The sequence below is a fragment of the Temnothorax curvispinosus genome, unplaced genomic scaffold, assembly GCF_003070985.1.
Source record: "Temnothorax curvispinosus isolate PA1 unplaced genomic scaffold, ASM307098v1 QBEX01018224.1, whole genome shotgun sequence".
In the NCBI taxonomy this organism is placed as follows: Eukaryota; Metazoa; Arthropoda; class Insecta; order Hymenoptera; family Formicidae; genus Temnothorax; species Temnothorax curvispinosus.
Window position 1 is genome coordinate 48869 of NW_020228004.1, and position 22946 is coordinate 71814.

The window sequence follows — 22946 nt, forward strand, 5'->3', positions numbered from 1 at the left end:
CAAGTTTATCGTCGTTACTAAGCTCGAGAATTTGCTACCCCGGTTGAATGTGGCTAATTGGCAAGTAAATATATCTATATATTTCCACGACAGTTACCAGGAAGCTACTCGAGTATTTCTATCTTTTTTATTGGTCCGTATTGTATTGGCTAACGAAGAATATATGCGGTACATGCGTGTCGTATATTTGCGGGATTCGATTAATTCCGTATATCGATCGGTAATTTACGGGGGTTTACGTTACAAGCCACGTCCTCCTCGGCGAAGAAGGAATTTCTATCGCAACCGTGTATGTGCAATGTGTGCACGGCACAAATTCGTATTTGTTGCACCACCTTTAATTGTCGCGAGCACACCGGTGATGGTCCAACGACTTCGTTTCACATAAAATCGTATAAAAGATTTTAGTTCGTACAAAGCACCGGTAAATTTTTAACGCGTCGTTATAATTACGTCGTTAATAAACAAGTCCGCGCACGTTCCCCGCGCGCGCGACAGGATCGCGAGCGTTTGAATTATTAATTGGCGTGCAACTCGTTGCGAACGCGACCCGGTCGACATAAATTACCAGGTCGCTAATCGCGCGATGCACACCCGCACTGTCGACGCAATCGATCGTGACGATTGCATAAAATTGCCGATCCGCGGGTAGGAGGAGCGCATGGTGGCCGCGCCGCGCCGCGCTCGCACGAAGAAAAATCTACCGCGCGAAAGTCTCGTCCACGCGCGTTTCCCGAGAGAGTCGCGGACGCGACAAGGCGAATTCGATTAGCATAAAATCGCCGGACAGCGCGCGTCGATCGCGGCGGCGATCGCGCCGATCCTGGTCGGTCAACGGTGCGGTACCACGTCGTACACCTCGCCGCGTTTGCCCGGCTCGGCACGCCGCGGCGATCGTTAAAGGCGACTTTACCCTGCAAACGCGGACAATACGCCGCCGTTGTACGTATAAATTATTATTGAACGACCAACGGGGAATACCGATGGGCGGTCGCAACACCGAGACACGTCGACGCCCATGTTTAGCGGTCGACGAGGCCTACTGCCCAGGCTTTTACGACGCATATTTGCACCGACGTCTAAGCCGCGTATTGGCTCCCCCCGGATGGCGATTGTTGTTGCGCGCACGCGAATATCCGCCGCGCTTGTCGCGCGGCTTGGTCACCGCGGCTGACAACCGTAAAAGACGATTAGGCTTGCCTTGGTCGGTGATGTCGATACGATCTGCCGCCGTTATGAGGTTCGTTGATTATCGCACCACCGCGCACTAGCCGCGGTAATCGCCGAGGGAAATTAATTATCGGTATCCATGGAAATGCTTGACCTCAGTGTCAAATGCGCGGCGTTAACTAGAATTCGCGGTGTCGCTGTTAATGATTTTATTGCTACGGTACATAATCCTGATTGAATTTTTATATATTTCTCTCTCTCTCCTCTCTCTCTCTCTCTCTCACTCATGCAACGTGGGCTGATAAATATAAAACAGAACTCAGTAAATAATCTCTAAAAATAAATTTAGAAAATGTAAAGAAAATAAAGTATAATAAAAATAAAGTACTGTGAAAAAAAACAAAACGCATGCTACAGACTTGTTTTAGACACTAAAGTGACTAAAGTAAATTATACAATTAAAAGTATCCGCCAATCGCGATCAATTAAATGGCAAATTTTGATTGCTTGCAAATTCCCTTTTCACGTTGCATTATCGTGAATATCGTAGCGAGAATTTTGTTTTATTAATTTATGGAAATTAAAGTTTGTCCCGGCTTTATAACACACTTTAATTACAATATTGATAATATAATTGTTATTTATACTGTTATTCGAAAAAGTTTTGTTATTAGCAAAATGCAAAATTTGATTAAATATTTATATTAATACTAACATTTGATTAAAATTTTCCACGCCACCAAATTTGTGAATGTTCCTTTTAAACGCCACGTTGCGTGTCTAATTCATGTAGATTGAATCACGTCCGAATATTATGACAGAAATTCCAATTCAATTATGCAGTATTCCGTTAATTTATTCGGTTGCAATGCGTCCCGAGTATTCGAGTTTGTTTTGTAAATAGCAATTAATTCGGGAAAGTGCATCGCGCTTCACAGGATCCAGGCTTCCGGTATCGGTTCCAGAAATTCAAATGATTCCGCATAAACGGCGCGCGGTTGTGCGCGGTGGCTTGCTCAATATGCGCCTTGTTAGTACCGGGATTATATGCTCTTCTGCCGCAGCGGAGAATTTAATAATGCGCCAATAAATTATTGTAAATGTCAATCGCCGTCGCCGCGTTACGACCGTGTAACGAGTTATATGCGCACGATAATCGCGCGAGAGATCGCCAATGACATCAGACTTTGTATCCGGCGAGTTATCTTCGTACAATCGAATGGCGAGAGAGACGCATAAGCCCGTCATGGGTGTGTTGCGCTGTCACAGGCACCGTAATGGCGCGGGAGAGATGAGCGAGGATAAATCGAGGATACGAAGCCACGGAGATTATGTCCGGCCGGAGCGATTCTTCTTTTCAGGTCTCTCAGGCCTTTAGGCGATCGCTATTCTCATGCCGATGAACGCGAATCGCCTCGGCTCCGCCAGTATGCGTGGAATCTGTTCCAAGGTGGACATTCGCGAGATTAACGGGATCGGGGAACCTCATAGATCTTCGTGGAATCGGAGTTTCGTCTTTGTTCCACTTTTTACGTCTTTGTCCGATACTTCCTGTTCTGGTTGCATTTCACGTCGTGAAAATTCCATTGGACGACAACGGTATAGCGACGACGACGAGAATATTTCCCGTGAGAATGTTTCAAGCAGCAGGATACGCATAACAGTTTACACGCGCTAATAGTCGCACGCGTCAATTTAATGTTTTATGAGGGATGGCGATGTGAAGATGATGCGTGGATAACGCGCGATCGCTATGGACGTCGCGATTATTGCGGCACTTAGAGTGCTCAGCATCGCTCCTAGGATTAATCTTCTTGCGATGTGCTATTCTGATCGGCTTCTGGAATATTATTCCGCGTTACGTGCGAACTGGGTGGTGCCGAAGTAACGCCTCCCGTTATTACAATCCCGCGCGTAGATCCGACAGTTCATCGCGGTGAGCGAGATAACGGATTTTCTTCCAGACAACCGAGAGTCGGGACGGAATATCGTGTTCTTCGACACGTTGAGGATGAAACCGGATGTCCGTCCGGGAGATAAGAAAAAGAATTCGGCCGAGAGGGAGAAAGACTATGATCCCGATGACGATAAATGCTTCCTGCAGGGGGAAACGTGATTTATACCGTCATTAGAATAGTCGCCCCGGACTTTCCGTGTAGGTGGTGTATAATGATGACTACCGCGCGCGTGTGTGTTTGTGCGCCGGTTCTGGTTCGTTTTCCATGGCGGACAGGAGATGTCGGGCTACAAAAAAGGGCGCCCGCGCCCGATGATTACAACGTCCATAAACACCCAGTTCCTAACGGTTATGGCGCATCTTGGCGAAACTTGGCTGAGTTTAAATGAGCTTACAATATACTCGCCGTATATATGTCCGCGTTAATTGGAATAGGAAAATGAAATAGCCGATCGTTGGACATCGATTAAACAACCGTAACGTTGATCGTAGAAGGAAATCGACCTAAATATTTCGCGTGATTTGGTGTATTAGGTATTTTCTTTATATTCGATTTTACATTTGAAAGATTGCTTGCGATCGACAGGCCGGTGATACTGGAGCGAAGTTGGAGTTCCATTATACCGGAAGTCCGTTCGGGTCTTCACGTGTATTCGGGAAAACAGGCTCTCGCGAAGTGATCGCATCATTTATCATGAGATCGAGCTTCTTACCAGCTCTTTACACGGGAGACGCTTCTCGAGTCTACGGGATGTTATCCGCAGATATTGCGGAGTATATACTTATCCCGCTCGCGTAATAAAACGCCCGCGACCTTAATCGTTTTATCATTTTTTTCCCTCCCCCCCACGTCTAAAAGACACAAAAACGAGTGGCCCATTAAACGCTAATTGTCGAAAGTAATGAGGGACCACCCATCGCCCCGCTTAGATCCGACGAAATAGATACGCATTAATTGGACGGAGGAGCAGAGCTCGCCGTTGATTACCTATTACCAGTAATTATATGTTAACTGTGTATACGTGCTCGTATACGCGGCGCGCTCATAGAGAGCCTGGAACCTGTTCCCCTACTGGACAGCACATTGATTCGAATCGCCCGCATATGCTTTGCGCGCGGTGCCGACCATATTCACGCCTCCTAGCCTTTCGCTACCGGGGGAGAGACGTGGTCGTAAATATTTGCCGCGGTTTATACGGTATTGCGCATTATGTCGGACTCTCACGCGGCCATGATTCTTTTACCGGAGCACCAATCGTATTTCAATTTTCCATTCTACAGGACGTATTCTCGCGCGGCGCGCGGGCGCGCGCGAGAAAACGGCCGGCGCGGCGCGGCGGCCTCTCGGATTGTATTCATTCGACGGCGCGCGGGCCCCGTTTGTATATACTATATAGATATAGTGAATAATGCCGCGCGAAAACCGATATCTCTCGCAGTCGCCTGTCATTGGCGCCGCAATAACGATCATTCTCATTTTTTTTGCCCACGGTCCCCCACGGTGACAAATCGCTCTTTGTTGCGAAAGCGGAATTAATTGACCTATTGATTTATTACGGCCCCCTTTTGTGCCGGGTTTCACTTCTACGCACCGCGGACTGAGCCGCGGCGATATTTCGCTTTTTCGTAGAACACTGACGCCTTCAGCTGACGGGGTTGATGATAAATCGACTAGGTGTGCTGATTGCTATCGGCCCAGGCGGCTCGGTACATATATGCATTAATTGCCGGTATTAATAACGATAGAATGACGAACGCGGAGAGAAAACTATTTTGACCTGATGAGGCGATGATTCGATCTCACCGGAGTTTATCAGCTATACCTATATGTACATATTTTCGGGACGTGCGCGGCGAGCCGTTAAATTAAAGCGCGATGCCGATAATGAGAAAGCCGCGTTGATCGTTTACTCACGGTGCACATGTTGCGTCTACGTCGGCTGTAAAGAAGATATATGACGGCGATATATTACCGCCGCACGAATTATTGACACGATAGCTGTTACTGTTCCTGATATAGTAACCGTCTTGCTAAATGCGGTAACGGATGGCAATCGGTTATTGCAAGGGTATATCTCTATGCGAGCGATAAAACATTATTTGTAAGCGAAATCGACTCAAATGTATCTTTTCGCAGCAATAACACGTCGATGGGAATAATCCGCAGCTTTCACGAAAATTGATATAACTTCTTCGTCGGGAGGGGGGGGGAGTACTATTTCAATTATATTTGATGCTGCTCCGTCAGTTGATAAATTCGAACGGAAAGCACCGCGTCGTTGAAGACCGAGTTTGTAATGTTTTCACGATACCGCTTGTATTTCAATTCCTCGTCCATTGGGACGCTTCTGGGTAACCGCGGAATAATTCATCGGGACAGTCTTCAAGGAGTTGTTTCAAACTCGGTCTCAACGGATCGTGAGTAATGTGCGGTAGGAGCCGATATTTCTTGCCGCCGGCTGTCGCGGTGCGCCTCGCAATAACAATTATTTTCAACGACTCTTTTTTTTTTATACAGCTATACGACTTGGGAATTGGCGGGAGTGGAAAGCGCGGAAAAGCGGAATTGATGGAGTGCCTGGGAATGCCAGCCGTGCGCGCCGCGATTTATTTTGTGCAACGGGCGGAAGATATTTGCTCATTACCCGAAAACGTTTCCGAATAGATAACATTGACATCATCCAATCGATCACGAGATTCATGCGAACACCTCGCGGAATATTTGCATCAAAAGCATATCCCTGAAAGAATTTTTAAATATACTTCATCCTATGAAAATCAACACTGCAGCATAATTATTTAAAATCGTAAATTCCAGGTTTATTTTCAAATTTAAACGTAATTGAGGAAATAAAAATTGAATTTTTTCTTATTTAATTGCAAAATGTCTGAGTACGATTGAAGGTAAACTTCAAACTGGTTGTTATAAGAAAATATGAGAATATAATCTGCTAAAGCACATTATAATAAAGTAATAATACGATAACGATCTAAAGCTGGCGATAACGATCTCGAGAGCTGGCGATACATTTAATTTAAATATCTGTTTACATAAAGATCAAATGGTGATGGCAATTACGAGTCGCGCGGGCAATCAATCGAGATGTAAAACGCGACGCCATTACGGCGTTCGTTTACGATATGGCGATTTGTGATGAAACTAATTGCGCAAGGAGCGAGACCGCTTCCTTCGTCCAAGTGGAATAATGACTTATACGTAAGTGCCATTCGTTGAAGAAGAGTCACGCGACAAGATGCATGTCTGCGGTGCATTTTGCAGTCGCCGTGACTGGAACCTATCGGTTCTCGCGATCGTTCTTGGAAATTTAATAGACACGTCCCGACATAGTATCCTTGATACTCGCGCCCGATGATACCGACTCGCGTTCCCGCGCCTGTAGAGAGTTCGTGCGCCTGAACTAAAGATAAGCGGACTAAAAGGATCCGCTTCTTGAAGGGTAAAGCCCACCCGGTTTGTCCCGCAGGCCGGAAATCCTCGTCCGTCGTCGGAAAAGAAAGATCGACTGTGCCCGATAAAATTTCCGTGCGGAAAACGATTTGGACGGTTTAGTTCGCGAGCGTATGGCTATAGCGAGGTTTATCAACAAGACCGCGGTGACATTCGCTCGCGATCGTGGTAAAAGACCGGAGCTGGCGGAAGATAAAATTAATTGCGATACACGTTTTGCTCCCTCCGGTGGAAACGGTAACATAGTAGGCGAGATATGGCGAGAGAACGATTGCTCTGTAGATAGCGTGTGGGTGTTAGATGGTGAATTTTAAACTCACACCATGAACTTAAATAAAATTTCAATTCCGCTCGCGTTGGAAAGTCAGATATTAATAATGGCAGTATAAAATAACAAAACTGTATCACCCTGTGGAAAAGCTAGTTAATTGTCGTATAAAACTTTTTTAAACTATCGAATGGCATCAAATTTAAGATTGTAAATTTTTAAATATTTTTAACAATTCTTTAGTTATTATTACCGAGATAGAAATTCATTGTTTATCGAATTATATTACTCAAGATAAATAATATGGTGCGATTTGAAATCATTTGGCCTGACTTTAGTACGCAATCAGTGTTTGGAATGGCGAAAAGGATGATCATAGTTAGATTCAATTCTAATTCCACGTTACGTCGCCACAATGGAGGTTGCACTAGAGGATTGACCCAGGGGGATAAGAGGCCATTACAGCGGGCAAGCCTGGAATTACCGAACATTATGTATCGATGCCAATTACATTTGGCTTCTCGTATACATATATGTGCGCGTGCAATTGTAACAATATACCGCGAGAGCCGAAGCAATTGCTTCGTTCGCACTGTGCACAAATTCGTGTGGAGATCCGTGAAGCAGGTGACACGGTATCCCGACCAGATCATTGCCAATTACAGCGACTGCTTGCGGTATTGCAAGGATGAATATTACAAGTTCTGCAATCAGAGCGACGAGAGAAATATATATGCAACTATATCATTTACAGTATCATTTACCTCATAATAATTCATATCATTTACAGTAATCCGATAATCAAATAATCCTATGGATGGGCGCGAGCGTGGGATTTACATTTTACATATTGTATCGAGAAATTTATCATAATCTATGTAATTTAAATCTTACTGATGCGTTTCTTAAAATATTATAGGATACACTTGATGTGTCATATGTATAAAATATTATCCAGTCTTCCTCGCGATGCAATATGTTAATTCTACATTCTCACAGGAAAAGACATTCTCTCATAAGCTTGAAGCTGTTTATCTAAAGTTGATGATTCATTCACTATGAAAATTTAAGGGACATTTAATCTCGGATTTAAGTCAATGCGGCTTATATGATCCGCCGCTAAATAGGGTCTTAAGCCCCGCGTAAAAGTCGAACGTGAGTGGCACGAGTAGGCTCGAGTTTTATAGCGGTTACGCGTCGAAAACCTCCTCTCTTACGAGGGGGCATACTCGCGTGCCTCTGTGCCTCTGTGGATTTTATGGCCCAATAAAAACGGAGTATTACCCGTGAGAGTTGTAGGTTGTAGGTACACACTACGTAGGGCCACGCGGTAAACAGAGTTGCGCGTGTAAAATATCAAGTAGCTTGTACATGTTAAAAACAACCGTTCCACCAGTCGAGACGACAATCAGAGCGTTTGTTATTATACGGAGATTTGTTCGTTATTACGCGGAGAGAATTTCTTGTCTCGAGCATTCGTTATATTTAGTGTATTTAGTTACGAGGCAGTGCCTTGGCTGTAGAATGGCGGCTGTACTGCCGCGAATCTTTATCTTTTAAATGGAGAAAATCCGAGTTAATTTCTCTCAATGCGCGTATATACTTCCAGCGCTCTCTCAGCGTAGGAAAGCGGATTTGCCATGCTACCCCCCCGGGCTGCAGAAATATCTTGTCTATACCGGCGCGCAGCCTAAGCCCACGCCACCACGGCATTGTTGCGAGAATGGCGCCACGGTTTCGCGAAATTTCGTGTCTCTATAATATACACGCCCGGTGGGGTCGATTACTGCGGCTGTTCGCTGCAGTTTCACGAGGCTCCCGGAGAAAATTGAGCAATTATACGGTATTGCGTGAGAACCGGGCGTCCATAAGGGCGAGCTCCGCCAATAGGTCCGCGCTGTTCGGTCGATGGGACAAACCAGGACCGATGTCGGGGCAGCCTTACTTTACAAGTGTGTGCGTGCGGCTTGTCGTGCACGTATAATGCACTTGTGCATCCTGCATGTGCGCGTACGTGGACAACGACTAGGTTTGCCGTCATAAATCTGCCATGCCGTGGCAAATTAAATTATTATCTGGAAGCTATGAGCAAATTGCGCTGATGCATGCCCTCGCAGGCCCTTACACGTCCCCTCGTTCCTTCACGCATTGTGCTGAGTGCTGACGCTTCTTTTTCCCCGTCTTCGCATTCCTGCGTTCGCTCTTTATACGCCGTTACCGCGCGATTTTACGCGCGTTCGCGCGCAGGAAACTCCGCGAGTGTTTTCTCTTCTTGCGGCTCGCACGGCGGTTTGCAGTTATAGCGCGTAGACTAATACGCATAAATTTCAGCGGAGGATGATGATAAAGAGGCTGCGGCGGCGGCGGTCCGACGAGAGAGATCGCGCGTTATTCTGCGCCGAGCTTTTGCGCCGGAAAATTTTCAACTTTCCGCGGTGTAATCTTTGTTACATTTGGCGCCCTGCCTTCATTCCACCCCAAGTATTTTAGAAGCGTGCATTGCATATAATGAACGTATAATTTCGCTTAAAATGCGTCATATAGAAGCGGAGGAGCTGCCAAATAAAGTAGAAATTTAATTTGAGCTTTAGATGAATTTTGAATTATCGTTCTACTTATAATATCCTAAATTATGGAATACTGATCTCTATCATGCGATACGTTCATTTGCATTTCACATTATACACACGGATGCCCCGTAATTCATCGATTCCCATCGAAATCGCATGCCAGTAATGTAAATGGTACCACTGGAAAACACTTTTTGAAAACACGTTTACCACGAGAGAGAGAGAGAGAGAAAGAGAGAGAGCTCTTGTCCAATTGAATTCTCATTCCGATAGTTCCGGTTCACTTCGTCGCGACATTGACAAAAGAAGTGCATTTCAGATACGCGATAAATCACCCTTGAAAAATTGGCTGGTACGCCACAGTCAAGCTATACCTACGACCCGATTTCGTTCAAATCGCGCGAGCTGTTGGCCGTGAGTTGTCGACCAGACCAATCAATTAATCGACTGATTTTTAGAAAGCAAAGAGAAATGATAATCTTATCATCAACCGCAGCGAACGCGGTAGTACATTTTGATTTTTTTTTTTTTTTTCATATACTACCTTTGAGCCAACGCATATAGCTCTCTGCAGCTCGTTGCAGATTTGCCGTTGTACGAAGAAGAAAAGAAAAGAAGAGAGAGAGAGAGAAAGAGAAACAAACGCGGATAATATGATTGGTTTAGAATCACCATGGAGGACGTAGTGAAAAGACCTAACGAGCCAAAACACGTTTCGTTGCCGCGGGATCTTAAGAACGATATGTCGCAAATACTCGCGGTTGCTCGCAAGTGAAATAACGCGAGCTGATCATTTACTAGCTGTCGCTTACTTACGCTTCTGCGAGCGCGTGACGTTCACTTCGTGATTTTTAGAAACAAAAAAATGTTATCGAGTAGACTGAAACTTCGTGTCTGGTCATCGCGACGCGAACATAGCGCGAGCAGATATACAATCTTGATTGCGACTCGCATGTCCAATAGTTTGTAATTTAACCGGCAGAAATCTCGCGTTCGATCCTCGTTTCTTACATGTCGAACGATCAAATGCATTGACAGTCGTTGACAGTATAGATTTGATCTCTCATTACGCGCTCGGATTCGCGACGAATAGTATATTAGCGCGTCGGGAGCAACAGGAAGCTTGATTTCTGTCTACAAATTGCAGCTGACAATTCAATCGTGTATGCCACGTTATGTCACGTTAGACTTTGCTTGCTTCGTTTAGCTTCTAATGCAATTGGACATCTTATATTAACGTGCAAATTAACGTGCAAATGATCCTCGCGAGATTTACGACATAATCGACCACTTGCAAATAAGAAGTTTAAAGGAAAAAAGAAGCTAAAAAATTTACATAATTTATGCTTTATATAATTTGTTGTCATTGTAGTCATTCTTCCTTTTTCTGTATTAAATTATAATAAATTATAATTAATTATAATAAATCACAATTGTATCAGAAAAAGAAACAATTACGTCAGAACAATCCGTCGTAAATTTTAGATTTTTTTTTTAACGTTTCCGAACGCGACGCGAATATCGATTTGTGTAAACGCGACCTATCGGAAAATCGAAAGTGTAACTCACCAGACCGTCGCAGGCGGACAGGGCGACACGGGAATTCCGATGGCCCTTAATGAATCCTCGATAATGACATTTGCTGCCATGACTCTTTGCCGGGCTGCGGACGTGCAGGTCCCGCTTCTGTTTTTCCACGACCATCGCGCGGCCGATGAAGTTGTCGACCGCTGTCAGCTCGAGGTGGTACTCGTTACCGGCCACTGCCACTCGATAATGAACGACTGGCCCGTCTTCGTGATGATAATGCGTAACATTCTTCGAGATGAAATCGCCTCGGTGATTCACCTTTCGTGGTATCACGATCTCGTGATCGTGTAAATGTTCCTGTAGGGTGTATATCCCTGAAAACGTAGAAGAGTCGATTAGAGACAGAGAGAACCAGCGATCTGTCTTTCTGATTTTTCCTACGACGCTTTTAATGGCTAAATGTTTAATTAGCGAACTGATTTTCTATGCGATGGTGCACAGAAAAGAGTATACCGAATACAGACCATAAGATATCTTTTAACGCTATCCTTTACTTGTATCTGTGCGCGAAGCTTTTCACTCGATTTATCAGATAATATACCGTATTTATTGAGTGTTTATCACTCTGGATTTCGCTGGAGCAATAACGTGTAATGTTTATTATATTACGCGCAAGTGGGCAGACTCATAAAAGCTCGATCGCACGCAGGCAGGTATATACGAGGTGATGAAATCCGGAGAGGGCTGGAAAATGAAAAGCGGCTGAACCCTCGCGCTGAAACATGCGACAGTTACGCACCATAAACCCGCTGCAATAATTTGCGATTGATTTAGCGTGCGCTGGCACGCTTAGAAAGGTGCCGCTTACTACGTTCGATTAATGCCCTCGTTAAGCGCCGCCATCGCTGACGAGATAGATGAATACGAGTCGGCCGATCAGGTTTCTTCGACGTGCTTAATCTCTCATTGTGACGGTTCCGGGAGATCGTTTCGGAGGACGAATCCTTGAACTGAGGTAGGATCGTGTCTCTCGCTGATGTCTCAGAACGAACGGTCTTAAGCCTCTCGCGTAAATTACGAGACATTCGAGAATGTGTATTGAGGGGGAAGGGAGAATTAACCGCTGTAAAGTGACAATGGCTATCACTGTAGATCGAACGTATCTACTCTCGGCAATTGCATTTCGCAATAAAGTTTCCATTTTTTATCTTCCATTCTCGAGAAATTTACTCGCGAGGTCAAGTTGTGCTTTGAACGACGCGACAAATCATGGCACCAGCTTATCGATTCTATTCTTGACTATTGTTACTGATGATCTAACGCTTAATGGAATAATTGTAGTTAACCTCTGTATATAGTGAATAGAAAGAAAAGCGCGCAGTCGAGAACGCAGACGCGGTTCAACTGCGGCAATATGTCTTAATATAAAAGCCGTCTCCGACAGCGTCGTTACGGTCCCGTCTGCATGTCAATGACAGACATTGACTACGGAAAATGCCTGTGGCTGCTCAGTTTTTTATTTACAATATTTTACCTGCTAGACGTCAGTTTATGCTAATTGAACTCAGTTTCCAAAGATTAAAGATGTAAAATCTGGATAAAATAATATAATTTGTTTTTAGGATATTAATTAATCACATACGCGTTTCTCTATATATAAAAAAAACAGAAATCGTAAAAGAGATAACTGTAAATTCAACATACAAATTGGTTCGATCAAGTGAGATTGCGTAAGTGGAATAAATTAAAATCCAATAAAGTATACGTTCCTCGACCTTAGATATACGATTAACTTATTAAATATAAACGAGGGGTAACGACTTCATCGGACGGTCGCAAACATTTCCACGCGTTTTACGTAATTACGCGATATTACGGCTGACGGGCTGAAACGTAGGTGTATACATCATTGGCATGCACTGTTCTCGGCAGTCTGCGCCTAATAGTTTCTGCGGTTAATGGTTTTCTCGTGATCGCTTTAGAGCCCCGGCTCTGTGCTCCGCGAAACGTCCACTGCGCCGCTGAGTTCCACGTGAATGCAATGCGATCGGAACGCGCGAGCTCCGGCAAAGCGCAGTGGGTGGTTCTCTACCTCGTGATGGCGATAGCTACCGCTGGGATGATTTACACCGTTTATCGGTTAATTTCATCTCGACATTAATATTAAATAGTAATCGGCCTCGGTTAGCTCACTCCTCCCCGATGCAACGCCATCCGTTTGACACGCAGCCGCGAGAGAGCATCGTTCATCTAATCCGGCTTATTACTGGCATGGTCTGAAATATCTCTGAAATTCCGACGTTCGTTCAAGCAATAGATGCGATATATATTCGCGTCTCGACGATGACACATTGCTTTGCGATATAGAGTCGTCAAGGCGAGCAAAAGCATTAACGTTGCGATGAAACGCGCGTGCGTCGTTTCGTTGCATTGCGATGTTGCACGTGAGTGAATGGTGCCCAAGCTATGTATACATTTCATTTTGGAAAAACAGATAATTACCGGTTATCTCATTAAAATACATAACCGCTAATTACTGCCTATATAATCGTGAATCTCCTATTTTATCTCGTTATATCGCGAAGTGTATCTCACGTTAAGACTGGCACACGAGGCTCTGAGTCGCCTTGACGAGATGCTGGGACCGATCTATCCGCTTTTCCACGGCTCGACGGTAATCGCTAAGAGGCGGATAGATAAGTATAGATAAACAGGACGAGAGAGAGAGAGAGAGAGAGAGAGAGAGAAAGACGGGGGAGGGAAGGAGAGAAAGAGAGAGACAGGTGCCGTCTAGTACAGGTAGTTGAATGGTGTAATCATCATTATCCCATTATCATTAAAGACGGAAAAATGGCGGGGCGACCAATAGGCGCGCACCTCCAGGGAGTCGGGGTTAACTATGCAGGTGGGGACCGTCGGATGGAGATACTCGGACCTCCCATACAGGCTGTACCTACTGTAAACGTCTCTACAGCTACAGGCATGATCGCGGCCGTTCATACGCCGTACGTACGTACTATGCCGCCACTACCACGGCTCGTCTAATTGCGTATAATTGATGACGCGCGTTGTCCCGGGTTAACGTAATTATACGCGACTTATGCACCGAGTTATTAATTGGCCTCTCTTACCTGCCGACAATTAACCTTCCGGCGGTCGCGTCCGTACAGAATGTACGGAATAATGAGAATGTACTTCTCGCTGGACCGTAGATAGTAATTTTATATCTCACTTAATAACGTAACTGTAACAAATATCCTCAAAATGCACTTAGCATCTCTCAATGCGCGCGCTTTCACCGGAGGAAGAATATTTATTTGATACGTAAAATACCTGCGTTTTTAATGACAGGATACCGCGCGAACTCTGAGATCGTAAAAAAAGTGGATCGTCGGATGATTAATCGACGTGCTATTTTTTACAGGTTTTTTTTTTAATTCTCGGAAAAGGAACCGCGTTTCGCCGCGCGTAAGAATTCTCGACAGATTTAGAGGTAGCCGAAAGATCGGCCCTCTCGCAGAATTTATGGATACCCGCGCATATGGAAATCCCGTATTGCAGATCGGCGCGATAATTCAGGAGCCGATCGTAAGGCCGATACCGCAAGGCATTTCGTACGTCTGATATAAACGTAATTTATCGTCGCACCGCTGTCCGCCTATAACCGTCGTCCGTCGATCGCGCCGCGGTGTTCTATACTTCGTCAGTGTCGTCGGCTTATTTCACGTGCACGCAAGGACTGACGTTGCTACGATCTAATCGATAAAACATTCGTCTTCCGCCGGTCTCCCTGTGGTCGCGATCAATAAGGAAGTATGATCGACGCACGCGCGTTTGGTCCTCGTAACGCGTTCCAAAATTTGGTTTCTCCTCGCCGCGCGACGGGGAAAGTGGAGCACGCGGGACGCAATCAAACATCCTCTTATCTGGGCAAAATAATTATATCGCACGCTTGGGGGAAACTGTTTTCAAATTCTATCTACGTGGTATACGGTCACACGAGTATTGTATCATTTGCAGCGTAGATTTATTGTTGCGCCTCGCTGCTTTCCCGTACGCGGGGAGGGCGAGGGAGGACGACCGCAGGTTTCGATTCCGGTCTCACGGTTCCACGAGTTGTCACGGGCGAATCGCGGAGGCGCAGCAGCCAAAGTTATTAGGCGTCGGAATGATTCTTTATCGGCGATACCTGGGGTATTACGGTAGAAACCAGTTCCTCCAGATGACTCACTCCCCGGGCCCATCTCGCGCGCCCAGGCCATCGGCGGTCCCGCAAGAATGGGCCTCCTCCTCCCCTCTGCCGCCCTCTCGTCTGCCACCATTAGCATATACCTACTTATCGAATTCATTAAAGCCGTAACGATATACCCGCGGAAATATAATCGAACTACGCAGCGAGACGTGTTCGTCCCTAGAAGACGAGTTTCTCGCTAATCATCGCCGACCTGAATCATCAGTCGCCGACTGGCCTCTAGCTTTGCCGATGTAAACACTGATTTTACGACGCCGAAACTTGATACCGCTTTCGATTTACCTTGTGACCTTTATCTAAAATTCGGTGTAAGTGATGGCTGAGTAAATTTACTTGTACGTCGAGAATGGATCGTCTTGCGTGAGAGATGCGGTCCTCGAGCTGGTAAATTATGCGATCTGTCGATGCCGTCAGTTAAAGATCCTTTTTGCAAAATGCATAGATAATTTTAGCTATTATTAGTTTTTGGTATAAGTCGAGGAAAAATCGAAAAACGCTCAACCATTTCACGAGTTAGTTTAATTTATTGTTATTAAGTAACTTGAGACAGCCTCTTCCAGAATTACCGAAAAATAATTATAGTTTTATACGCTGTCACGTATATCTATAGAAAATATTTGGCGGAGCATGAAATTCCACGATGGGAATTTCAGATTCGAAAGATACGATTATAAATGTATGGAACCTCTGCCAACTGCTGCGACATCGCTTCGCGGAAATCGAGGCACGCAATTAGACACGTTCATCAGGCCTGCAAAGTTTAACCGTCCAACGTGTCTCAGAGCTCAGAGCTTAGAGCTCGCTCGTCGGCGAATTATTCGAGGAGTTTGCGATACAGGCGTCTCACGCACGGCCAATCGAGATCGCTCGCGAACAATGGTGTATTCTCGAAAATCCGTTGGTGTACGTGTGTGTATAGTACACCGCTGTCCGATTTCATACAAACGTTGTACTGTGCGCCTCGAAACTCGCCGCGCGCGCCGTACTATCGAGCCACAACAGCTGGTCTCGCTTTTACGGCGAACGAGATAGCTTTGATTAAACAAGCCGCGCCCAAGGTTTCCCGCGGATGCGGTTAATGCGGCACTTGTGGTTTATCCTCGCGATCAAATGAGATCAATCATTGAGGAATTTACCTGAACCGACTGACAAATCGTCTGGATATTCTCTCTCATTTGATTTTCGTGGAAAACGCGATGAATGGACAGAATCTTTTTAAATTGGGATTGCCGGTGAAAGTTATACAATTATAATAGTCGTGCAACATTTCGAGTCGACGGCAACGAAAATGTGTGCGTGTGTGTGTGTGTGTTGGTGGATATATATTCTAATATCACCGCGATTAATTACTACAGGAAAAAAAATACGTGAGTCGATATTTTACTTATCGAGAAACAATTGTAACGAATAGCCGATAAAACGAAATAACGAGCAATAGGTACGCGTTCGTGCCGCGCGTACCGAGTGTATCTTTGTAATAAATACACGCCCGATACTAATTCGCGTAAAGTGCATAAAAGCGCGGCCGCCGCGGCCTGTACCATACCGATCGTTACCATCGTAACGCGAGGTCGTTAGACGCAATATCCCGCAAAGCATATTTGCGGCGTAATCATTCGAAAAATGGCCACGTCGTTTGAGCGATGACCGCCCTCGTAGCGTTCGTGACGACGTTTAATTTCCCCGATTGCCACGTGATGAAACACTCGCTCGCACGTGTGTACACACGAGACATATTACATATCGCGCGCGATGCGTACTCGTCGCCGCGGCCTGGCTCGGGATGGAATGGAGTTAGGTCGACCGGAGACGGAGAGATTAATCACCAACGGGTACAACTTAATTATTGTTCGTGCCCCCCTGCTAATCCGGCCGCGCGAGTTACGCTCGCAGCGCGCGAGCGATTCCCGGTCGCGCTCGAACAGACACGCCGATGAATCCGCGACGTGTACGCTAATCGTACCGACTCCTTGATTAATCGAATTTCATTTTTGCGAATCGGTAGACGCCAGCGAATACCGGACGGCGAGCAGCCTGTATTGGTGCGTGCGTGTATCGTCGATCGGATTATTTCTCAATGTTGCCGTCACCACTGGACCGATTCTCCGCACGTGGGTGGATACAGATTAAGCGCGGCGCGATACTCTCGATGTGCAGCCTTTCGTTAATTAGCTATGTATGACACGCTTGCCAGATGATGTTTGAATCGGATAGAAACCGAGCTTTAACGAATGAATCTCATTCACACACGTACTTAAGTAATGTTAATAATTATCAAACCGGATTTGACTGAAGGCAATAATTGAGATCTTATTTGATGCAATTCGAAATGAAAATGTAACAAATATATCTTCAAACGATTTTTAAACGATAAATCGATAATGATACAAATCTAAATAATATAATAATAATAATGATCTCTAATTGATACGTGCGATTATTCTAAAGTAATTGGCTGGCAATCGCATTTGCGAGCAAATTCCAAGTTTTCGCAACGGCGCATAATTCACGAGGCGTATTATAGTTTTTAGATTATTTTAATAGTTCAAGGCTTCGCTAAAAGAAGGCTGGCTTCCGGATGCCGGAGCTAGCATCTTGACGGTATTCCCCCCCGGTTTCTCGAACGATATTTCCTCGTGATTTACTGCGAAGCCGCGAACAGAAGACGACCTCCTCCCGCAGCCGCCGCTATTATTTCGCCACTTAACAGGAGTGGCGTGTACGTTGTACGAGAAGAGTGACTGATTCGCACCTGCGGGGGCAGACAGGACGAAGATGCTGTCGAGAGCGTGGGCCGTAGCCGATCAGTAATAACGAATAAAACCCACGCGGCCGCTGCGGAGCATGCTGCGGGAGTGATCCTTTTCGAGAGACACCCGAGCTCCTCACCCACGGGTTATTTCGCACGTATACCCGCACGGGTATTCCTTCGTAACGACGAAACTAAGCCGCTATTTTGATTCCCGTTTCGCGGCCAGCCGCTCATTCGCATTCACGCGAATAAATGCGACGACTTGTCCGCAATTCGTATAATTCTCCGCGATATAGGCTGCGTTCGGAGAGCGCGCTATTAGCGCTAGTTGCTTATTCTATCCTTGTTCTACACTTAATGAGCGATAAAGATAGAATGATCCAATAGCGCTAATAGCGCGTTCCCCGAACGCAGCCCTAATATATACAAAATGTATCGAGGTGCACGGCGCGTACGCTTTCGTCTTCGAGGAGCTCTCGTGGAGGGCTTCATCGTTTCCACCGTGAGAGATATCGTAACTCGGTGGCCCCAGGGAAATCGGTGAAGTCCGTTATTGCACTGTCCCGGCTGGAAGACACAGTGGCAGGTAGTTTACACGTTCGATAAGTGACGGCGACGTCGAGTGTCGGAACGGCGCGGCGTGGGCAAATTTCTCACGTGCCGATGGCACACTCGAGTTTGCTCGTCGACGACGATGTGTCCTCTTCCGCACACCTCGGGGAATAGACTGTACGGCGCGCGATTCCAGCTCGGCACCACTACAAACTGCCGGCGTCGTATTTCGCTCTCGCGCAAGATATGCAAGGAGATGAATTAACAGTCACGCCCGCAATTTTACGCATGGCGGATTTAATTTAAGACTTTAGACAGTGCGCGTACGTGACGCGAATGAATTTTCACCGGAAGCAAAGTGTTGATTGAGCTTAGCGTTCCTCGTCTTACTCTCTCTGTCTCTTCTTCTTCTTCTCTCTCTCCCTCTCTCTGAAGCGTGTTCGTTTCTATTTATGAGATCGTCAAGTAGCGCGAGTGGATACTGCGCCCGGCGCGGAGTAAATCGTAAATCGATGCTTCCCGGCGGCCTTTAATCGGCCGTATAAAATTTTATTCCTTCGTAAACTAGATCTTTGTTATCGCGGAGCTGTCGCTCGCGGCTCGTGGATTTAGATAAAGGGCAACAAATACGGCAGATTACGGAAAATATCCGGATTCTTATACGATGCGCCATGCACTGTATCAACGAAGCCGGTGTGGCGGTTCTTGAGAGAAATATATATCTCCTCGGAGTTCTTGTTCCGCAGAAATGGTTACTGAGATAAGGCGGCACGTCCGTGTAACATGCGGCCAACGGTGAATAAGCGTACTCAGGTAAATGGCTGGTTATGTTTGCAATTTATTATCTCGCGGAGAGATAGATGCACCTAACGCATCTGGGCACAATATCGCGTTAAGTCGCAAGCGGAGTCGTCGCTGTACCTGTCACAATGGCCGGTTGGGAGGCAATGTTTGCGTTACGTATTGCCCATTGAATCTTTCTCTTGTTGGTATACATACACGATCCTTATGATTTACAACGCAAACGTTTAACGGAGCTAAAAGGGGGGCACGCGTGGGGTATTACGGCAAGGGATTCGACACGGCTGACCTTTTTCATATATTTACAACGTAGAATATCGTAGACAAGAAACTGGTAAGAAAAAAAAAGAACTGGTCGCGAAATTTACACCTAAAAAAAACCAATCGTTGTGCTGACCTTTAAATTCGATGTTAATGAAGCGCAATGTTTTTAGACTATTTTTATACTTTTATATCAATTCGAAAAAAGATTTTTAGTTTTACAAGTTTCAAGTTTATATCTACTGCGAGCTAAAAACATCATTATCATAAACGTGATAAAAGAAACAATATTTTCGTACTTCCACATCTCTATTTGCGTGTTCTCTCTTGTTTCTCGTATTTGTTTTTATTTAAAATTTATTTCATTGCATGTATTATTATATGCTTCTTCTTCGACGCAAATTATGCAAATCTATGAATCGACTATTAAAGATATTCGGGACGTCCGAATAGCCAGATCGAACAACGCTGCAACATTCGAAACATCGAAGATAAATCGAAGGCGATATCGGGGATCGCCGTCATCGACGTGCCTACGCGACGCGGCGCGGCGTGGACTTACTTTGTAACGTTTTTTGGATTTTGCACATTTCTCGACGTGCCTACGCGGCTCGCCTTTCATTTCTCACGGTTGCGGCACTCCGGCGTCCGGTCCAGACTCAAAACCCGCCGAAGAGAGGACGAGGGAAAAAGAAATCTCGCGCGCGGGAGAGGTGCCGGGATCCATTGACAGCGTTTGCCCACGCGATCGCCCGCGCCCGTATGCGTGTCTCTGTGCGTGTATCTTTATGCAGGTGCGTGCGGATGCGGTGCCGCTGTGCACTCTCGCGTGCTCTTGCGCGCGTATACCTACTATAATATGCCGCGCCACGGATATACGCGCGGAACGCCTACGCTGTTCGGCCGGGCCGTCGCGTATTTATGCGGGGAACGAACGGGTGATTTTTCAGCGTGTTCGAGCCATGAATGGGCGACTCGTCGTGTTGGTTTTACGGACACAACAAGCGCGGCTCCGGCTCCGCCACGCTCAGACGCTCCTCTCCGTCCCGTCATTGATTTTGCGGATGCTTGGCGCCATCGCAGATCCGTAATTGCCGCCGGAAGATAAAAAGGGTACGACGTTCTTGATTGCCACGCAAAATGTTTCGGGAACACGATATTTTCGCTTCGCTCACCGAGCGAATTTTACTTTACGTACTGAAAATAGAAGATTTTTCCAATTGCGGCACGTTTATTTGTTTTCATTTTACTTACCAATTATCTATTTGATCAGGATATTATGTACCCGCATCCCGTTGGGTTATATTGCAATTTTTGATCTGGCAGAAATTCCTGTAGGTATCGTTCACCCAGTATCAAAAATGTTGGGCTGGGATTTGTAACGCGCGTAGCTGACATTTAAATTGGGTTATTCCGAACAATTATACATATTCCAATCGGTTTTGTCTAAACGATTTTGTGATGCCATTCAATCCCGAGGAAACCAATTTGAAACGGTAGCCCATACTGCTCTAAATTGGTGGATAGGGACGAGACCGATGTTTTCAATCGAAAAATTGATTGGCGATTGCATCCAGCGGCCACGACCTGACGTACACAGGCAAAGACAGAAGCGGCAAATTGAGAAGACATACGTCATTTTCGTGAGTGATCTTTATAGGGTTGGCAAACACGCTCGGGATACTTTGGGGGAAACGCTCTCAAGTTGATTACGGGCGGCTCTACGACTCGCCGTGAAACACGGCTTTCCCGCTTTATTGCGGCAACGTTATATCCGCCGTTTTACCTCGATTCGATAAATTTATCTCTCGCCGATTCCGGGACTCCTCGCTTCGTCGGAAACGATTACGGGCGAGATAATAATTTCTTTTGCGCCGGCCGTTAATTTCTCAAATTGAGAGAGAAAGATTGAGAGAAAGAGAATCGGAAGAAAGGCAATCGGCGCGACGGGGCGCAAATCGCACTAATGTCTCGTCATTACGTTACCTCGGGCGAGTTAATAATTCCGCAATCACCAAAGAGAGACGCCGGTGGTTATCGCGAGCCGGATAAATTACCTGTGTCAGTTACCCAGGGCTCGGGGGTTTCGGGCCACGGCGCGGCGTTCGGTAAACAGGTCCCCCCGCGAGAGCGCGCGGTATGTAATTTTCCCTGATCATAATAACTACCCCCTAACGAGAGGGTAATTTCGAAACGGCTCGTCCGTCACGTCTCTCCCTTTCTCTCAGTCGCCGATAATTTGACGTCTCGCGCATTGTTTCCCTCTCGCCCACGGAACAAATAAATATTTACCAGCAGCCAGGCTCATTAAGAGACGCTACCGACGATGGCGATCTACATTGAAAAGGACGTCCCATGCGCGTCCTCCGCCTGCGAAATTTCAATGCGACGTCAACCCGCTCGTCGTGACGTCGAGTCCCCGAGACCGTTTCTCTTTACATTGTCTTCCGAAGCTCGCTGACGCTTTTTATATTTCGTTACTTCGTCCATGAAATTTATCTTCTTTTATTTCACCGCTCGTCGTTTGTGAAATTCGTCTTCGTGCGTCGCTACATCGGGAAGACTATAATACTGTCTCCAACGTGAGCGCCCGATGTTAACGAAGTGACTCGCGATGAAAGGGTTTTCTCTGTCGGTCGAATGTACATTCGAGACGAAGAACCGAAACCGAAGAAGAAGGATGCATCCATCACTCCGACTTGTCGTCCCTGGATGCACAGTTGACAAACGATTTGAAACAAGTACAATAGCGTAAATGGCGCTTAAGATATTCCAGACGAAGGCCATCGATTTCTATCTGCGTGATTTGAAGTTAAAATACGTTTGATCCTCGACGCCGCGCCGTGGACACGAGAAGAGAAATTCATTTTGCGCCAATCATTACGTTACCACTGTTGCGAATAAATGTGTATTCATTCGCGTGTATTTACAATAAAATCCAAGTTTGAGGACTCATCGATAATAATACTAATTTCTTTATACGCTCAGCAGTGTGTAGTTTCGAATTGCCCGAAGGGCGCTGACATAAACTCCGCGAGCATCGCCGCGAGCATCCGACCGTGCAGTCTCGCGGGATCAGCATTTCTCGCCGCGGTACTACAGCACGTCAAAAGCAGCGCTAAAAGTTATGTCGATTGGCCGTACGCCAGCCGACGGATTCGCGCCGGCCGATATCCCCCGATAAGATCAGCGAAATCACTGCGGCGCGGCAACGTCGAAACCGGGTACAATATTCATGCCGTACCGCAGGCAGTAGCGGATGACAGTCAATTACGATTCCGAGTAACTTGTCCGAGTCACTCTACCGCGCGCAACACACTCGAAATATTTATCGACATAATTAAAAATCAGCATGAGAGCCTTT

The 22946-nt window shown here is 46.0% G+C and overlaps 1 protein-coding gene across 5 annotated transcripts in view; it reads right to left on the bottom strand.

Moving 5' to 3' along the window:
- Positions 1-22946, bottom strand: part of LOC112468204 (A disintegrin and metalloproteinase with thrombospondin motifs 7-like) — a 61719-nt gene that overhangs the window by 10688 nt on the left and 28085 nt on the right. For 3 of the 5 annotated variants that reach the window (XM_025037290.1, XM_025037291.1, XM_025037289.1), the window contains exon 3: positions 11004-11338. In XM_025037290.1, coding sequence (XP_024893058.1) covers positions 11004-11338 — 335 coding nt within the window. Of the gene's footprint in view, positions 1-11003; positions 11339-18423; positions 18498-22946 lie in introns of those variants that run through there. The other 2 variants (XM_025037292.1, XM_025037293.1) reach the window with 2 other exon arrangements.